This window comes from Stegastes partitus, unplaced genomic scaffold (genome assembly GCF_000690725.1).
Source record: "Stegastes partitus isolate 25-593 unplaced genomic scaffold, Stegastes_partitus-1.0.2 Scaffold1098, whole genome shotgun sequence".
In the NCBI taxonomy this organism is placed as follows: domain Eukaryota; kingdom Metazoa; phylum Chordata; class Actinopteri; family Pomacentridae; genus Stegastes; species Stegastes partitus.
In genome coordinates, this window is record NW_007578829.1 from 3,489 (window position 1) to 9,597 (window position 6,109).

At 44.0% G+C, this 6,109-nt stretch overlaps 1 protein-coding gene across 1 annotated transcript; it reads right to left on the minus strand.

The window, feature by feature from the left end:
- Positions 1–214: 214 nt before the first annotated feature.
- On the minus strand, positions 215–5,566 carry LOC103367892 (ataxin-7-like protein 2; the record flags this gene model as incomplete). Its single annotated transcript, XM_008296074.1, has 5 exons — positions 5,437–5,566; positions 4,338–4,406; positions 3,172–3,511; positions 1,011–1,261; positions 215–297 (listed from the first exon to the last, which is right to left on the minus strand). Coding segments are annotated over exons 1-5 (873 nt in total), but the record flags the coding sequence as incomplete, so codon positions are not given.
- Positions 5,567–6,109: the final 543 nt, after the last annotated feature.

Sequence of the window (6,109 nt, forward strand, 5' to 3'; positions counted from 1 at the left end):
GATGTGTTCTAATTGGGTCAAAAGCAAAAGGTAAAAGCTGTCTCTCAACCTTCTAAACTGCACAGAAAAGAAAAAGAAACTTGAATAACGGAAACAAGAAAGACAGAAAGGTGAGGAAAAAACTGCAAAGACATGACAATCTGAAGCAAGAAAAAGCAACGCATTGGTCTGCTGGAGCTCAGTGTGTGTGTGTGTGTGTGTGTGTGGGGCTTACATTGCAAGTCAAAAGGCGAGTGCAGACTTTCTTCCTGTCGGGGTCAAGGACGCCACAGTGTTTGTCCAAGTCACACTCCCGCTCTGAGGACACATAGAAACCATCTCAGCTACAACGTCACAGTCAATGAACAATTTCAAACATGTCAATATCTTTATATCCCACACAATGCGCCAATATTGTCAACAAAAAGCTATCCTGTGAAAAACATCATTAATTTACAATAGCCAATTTTCTACCTGGCATTTTCTAATCTCTCTGTTTTTAACCACTTGACACAGAGGCAATTTCATCCATGCTTCCCAGTAATCCATCTCTCATGTCTGACAGAACAGAAATGCTCCTGTTTCAGTTGTGCTTTACCGAGATAACCACTTAGCATCGAATGAGACTGAAGTTAATTTCTTTTAGTTTTAAGCACATAAATGCATTTATTGTTTATTGGGCTGCAAGTACCACTAAAACTAAAAATCCTATGTGGGCCCTGGGAGAACACTGACACTGAGCTACTAATGTGCTTTCCCTCTGCAGACACAGTACAAGAGTGGGTAAATTAGCACCGCCCCGAGTAATCCCTGTGTCCAGGGTGTAAACTGTTGCACACGTAATTCTACAATCTTATGACATGAGATTGTCTTACTACTTCCTCTTAAAAATTTTCTGCTTGGATCTAAAAAAAAAAAAAAAAAGGATATTTTTCAGACAAACATGATCAGTAGAACTGGCCACATGATATGTGCCCACTACTCTACCTATTATTCTTTTTATTTACCCAACACTATCCATTTGTACTCACTGGAGGCCACTTTGTTGTAGGGCCTGGGGACCCGGTGGCCTGGCGCTGCAGAGGGTTGAGAGGAGTCCTTTCTCTGTGTAGGGTGTCTGTCACTGGGTGAAGGCCGACCAGGCGGAGTGCCTCCATGTGGCCAGGGAGGGTCTCTGAGTGACGGAGGTGGAGAGCTCATCGAAGGCTCCAGAGGTGGCGGCTGCTTGAATACTGATGACTCTGTATGGCTGCTGTGGGAGGACTTCTCTAGTGGGGAATGTCTGGGTGATGGGAGACAAGCACAGAGTTAACTTTGGAGGATGCGGGATAAACTAAAACATAACTACTGCATTAAACGAAATGTTTAAAATTTTAATGCTAGCAGTGAAATCATGTCCTTCTCTCCTTGCGTGCCATCCTTTAATTACAAGCTGAAATGACAAGCAGTAAAATTGCCGCCCAAATGGTGCCGCTTGACACAAGACCTCCGACACTCGATTTATGAAATACCAAAAAAAACATTACATACAATGAACTCGCCAAGAGTTTTATAACTAAAATACAAAACTGGCAAAGTAAGACATTTTCATGGCCGGTGCAGTAACTTTCCTCTCAAGTAACTCCATAGCCAAGAAGTAGCCCAGCACATAATACCCTGTAGAAGAGTAAAGTAGAATTTTTTACACCTAATATTTTGAAAAAAAAATTCAACTCTGAGATATTAAATGTAAATCAATGAGCTTTGGAGGCGCAGTAGCTTGCCTTTGTTGCTACTGGACTGGGTAAAGCGAGCCACTTTCCCATTTCCAATCTTTATGCGAAGCCGTCTGTCGATTTATCAGACATGAAAATGGCATCAATAATGTCGTCTGGCTCCTGGCAAAGTCTACAGGTGCATTTCCCCAAACTTAAACAAGTGTGACTTTGATTCAAACAAGCTCAGACCTTTATTGTTAACACTGGGGATGGTATCGTTGTCAGCGTACTATTCTTACTGACACTGCTGATCAATCTGGTACTTTACTTTAACAATACTCTTATTGGTACTTTTTGATTGGTTTTTGTTTGTTTGTTTGTTTTGGTTTTTAAGAGAGAAAAAATAAATTAAAAACAGAATTCCGATTGCTTTATTTCCTCATACATACTGTATTAAAACTAGCACCTGGGAATCATCAGAGTGCTGTGGACAGTGTCACAGCTTCACTCACAAAATATAACAAAATGCAATGCGTTTCATTCAATTGTCCTGTATTATATCAATATTAAAAGCTCCACCTTGAACAGACATTCAGCAAATGTCAGCGCATTGTGCCAATAATACCTCTCACTCTTCACTTTTGAGTGCAAAATTAGTTAAAGGACCTTGACAGTATTTTTATTGTGTGATTTTAATCGTTTTAGTGAAGATACAGCTGAAGTACTTCTACCACTAACATCACCATTCAGTTAGATCAACAGTGAACATAAAGTAAGACAGAGTTTGTCACTAAATCCTGCTGCTCTGTGCTCTGAAAGTGAAACTGAGATAAGAGTGACAGTTGAGGTGAGGCTCTGAATTTCACACTGAATTTAGGAACGCAGCCACAATTAAACAAACAACTGAAGAATTCTTACTTTCAATCATTAGTCAATGTTTGTATAAATTAGTGATCTCCGAGTTCGGGCTTCCAGCAAACACAACACACCTGGTTAGCCAGGGATGGGCTACGAGCTCAGCAGTCAAACTAAGCATTTCTCCGTCTGTATGTGATGAACTTTTGCTGAATATTTTGACAGATTGTGCACATTTCTGCTCTTACATGCAAACGATTTGTTACATATGTGGCAAAGAACATGTTCTGCATCAACTCTAGAGAAGTGTAATCATACTTCAGAACTTTGTCATCCTTGTGACCTGCACTGAACTGCAGGTGGGTGACAGAGAGCTGCTCCACTTGTCACACACTGTCTGTCGGAGCTACAGAGGCTCCGTTATGGATTTGGAAAGTGAAAATATATCAAAGACATATTTTCCAGTGGTGACACAGAATGTACAACACAACGTTCTTACTTTCTAAAGCACCAATGGCAGAACTATTAACATCGGAGCTTATCGATCCCCTGGTATTTAAAAACTCGGTACCCATCCCTATGCAACATGTTATTTAATGATCGCCGGGCTCAGGTTTGAACTTGCCCGCTTTATTCTTACCGTACTCCATCCTTGGAGTTCTTGGAGTGTCTGTGCTGGGGGGGAGTGGAAGGTGAAGGTGGGGCTGCCCGTAGCTGCCCAAGGCCCTGGCCTCGACCCTCCCATGATGAAGCAGAGGCAGTGTTGGTCCCATGAGAAGGAGAGTGGCCATGATGCGGTCTCTGCTGGGGCTGAGGTGCAGGAGTGGGGGAGCGCAGTCGGGCGTACAGCTTGGCCAGAGGGCCATGTCTCCGCTCGCAGTGCTTTTCAAATGCCTGCGGCTTCACTACTTGACCACAATGGCTGCACACCACCAGGTAAAAGTCATCATGGCCTGGGTAAAGGCCAAAGATGGACATGTCTGAAAGGAGAGTGGAGGGGAGCAGTCGTAAGAGAGAGAACACAAGGACTACAAAGCTGTAAAAGAGGAAACATTGCAATGTCACTTTGGGACAAGGGTTAATGCTGCAACATGGAAATATGCTAGATTGTCTCACTAAAAAGAGTCCTGGTGAAAAATACAGCTAAACACCATTTAGAAACTTACAGTGCTGCAATATTCAGGATTCTGACAGATGTGTGTATGCGTGGGTCAGTCTATGATAGATGTATATTAATGTTGCAAAGTACGGATTTATCCAAAACAAATCCTTACGTAGATGTTAACTAAATAAGAAATGAGAACAGGAAGAAAGAACACAAAACTTGTGTGAAAATGTGTGGACGTCTGCTCAGCCTTCTTAATCATATCCTTTTTTGGCTGTTACTCCCATGTGATGCAGATGCAGAATGGCAGAGTGTGAGAAGATGAACACACTTCCGCAGACATACTATCAAGGTGCTCCTTGTGAGTTATCATGTCATGCTGTGACACACACACACAAACACACACACACAGGGGGAGCGTCTGTTGGACAGCTGCTGCTGCAGACAGTCAGGCGAGGTGCCAGAAGGTGCCTAAGCACAATACTATCCAGCATTAATACTCGCCCAGGTCTCTGCAAACCAGGAGCTTCATTTAGTCACTGCCTCTGGCCAAAGCAGGAGACGAACAAAAAGCTGAGGTACAGAACCACAATACAAGAACACACAGCGTATAAGGTCATCAGTCATGCCTTCTTGTTTTCAGACATCCAAAACAACAACAGCCTTGACTACGTCTTGTAGATGTTGGTGTGCAGACTTACCCTCTTTACTGAGTGACATGGCCTCTGCAGCCTTTTTGCCATTCTTACTGCAGTCATCCACATCGGGCCCTGAAACATCCCATATCACACACATGTTCAACAAAACCCTTGGGAGGTAGGGTGTTTTCTAAATGATGTACGTCAGGTTCATCAGCAAGACAAAGAATAACTTCTCTTCACAAATTCTGTATATTAACAGGCCCTTAAGCTGTGTTATATAAAGGACTGATTTGCAGGTCAACTGCTTCTCCACGGATGGCTGCTGGTTATTTTTTTCTTATCATCTTTGGTTTGCCAACCAATACGAGGAACACTGTGTGGCTGAGGAGGACTTTATTTGATAGTTCTGGGCAGAGTAGCACTTGGAGGGATGCCAGACAATGAGTGAGCTTACATACTTAAAGCAGGGAAGGGCAAGAGCACTTTTTAGGCAGAAGTCACACATTTTAGGATTCCTGTCGGATACAGAAATGTTACCATCAGTAAAACGCACTGACAGTCAAGTGGGAAATTCAAGATGAAGCGAAAAGAACACAGAGTAACGTTTGCTCATATCAAAGGCTGGGCCAGCATTTACATGGTGGCAACAGCATCAGACTCCTCCTCCGTCACCGGTGTCTACTCTCAATCCTCCTGCTGCTGCTGCTGCTGCTTGCGTTAGCATGCTAACGCTAACTGCCTCGTCGTCCACGGCTGCCTGCTAGCTAGCCTGCCTGCTAGCCTAGCTTTCCACGGCAAGAAGTTGCTTACCCAGCCATCCACACTAGCCTCCTTCCGCTCTGATGCCACCGCTGCCCGGCTGGTTTCACTACAATCATACGCATCGCTTCAGCGCTGGCAGCCTATTTCGCGGCCCCAGTGATCAAACACAGGCTATAATGGTTAGGTCTTGCAACTATCACTCATTTTTTCTTGAAGGCAGCGTCTGCAGTGGGACCTGGAAGAGAGCAACATGTTACCCACCCAGCGCTAGGACCCGGCAGGGTCTTTGTTTGGGTAACATGGTTAGCTCAGTCCTCCGTTTCCACGAAAATAAACCCCGGTGCTTTGGCTAAATGGCTTCGCAGCTGCCAGTGTTTGCGTCAAGGTGCTTCCTTACCATCCGCCGCTGTCACGCCGGCCCAGTCGGCCCAGGCAGTCCAGCTTTGACCCACGAAATCATCGAGGCTAGGCACCCGCCGATCCAGAGCAGCCATTACTTTTACTGCGCGTTCACGCACCGCCATCATCACTGCGCGGCAAGCAACTTACGTCATACCTCGCGTTCTCGACAGGATAGGAACTTCCTGCGTGCGCGTTCTGGAGACACCCACACAGAGAGGCAGGGACTGGACCAGACAGGGTGATGACACGGTGCAACAGGCAGAAGGCTACCTCCTGATTCCCAACTCAAAGATGTGAAGTGACAGGGATCATACAAGCCAATTTCATCGTTTGTTTTTATACACAAACAACAAAGACACACTTCTAAGCTAAATAAAAAGCAAAAACAGCACTTCTTTTAATAAACAAACGTGTACAAATGAAAAAGCACATCAATACATAGCCCATGCGTTGAGGCAAGCTCATGTTTGTAACACCTTCAAAATGAGATTATTCAAAAAACTTTACATTGGGTAAAGAAATCAAAAACACAATAACATAGGTGCAGCATTTACAACGAACAAACAGAAGTAAAACAGAGAGGAACTCAGGCACAAATAAGGTCTAGGTCCACTTCAGTTAACAGAGCTTACCATCACTTACAACAAATACAAAAAAAATTAAGCCAA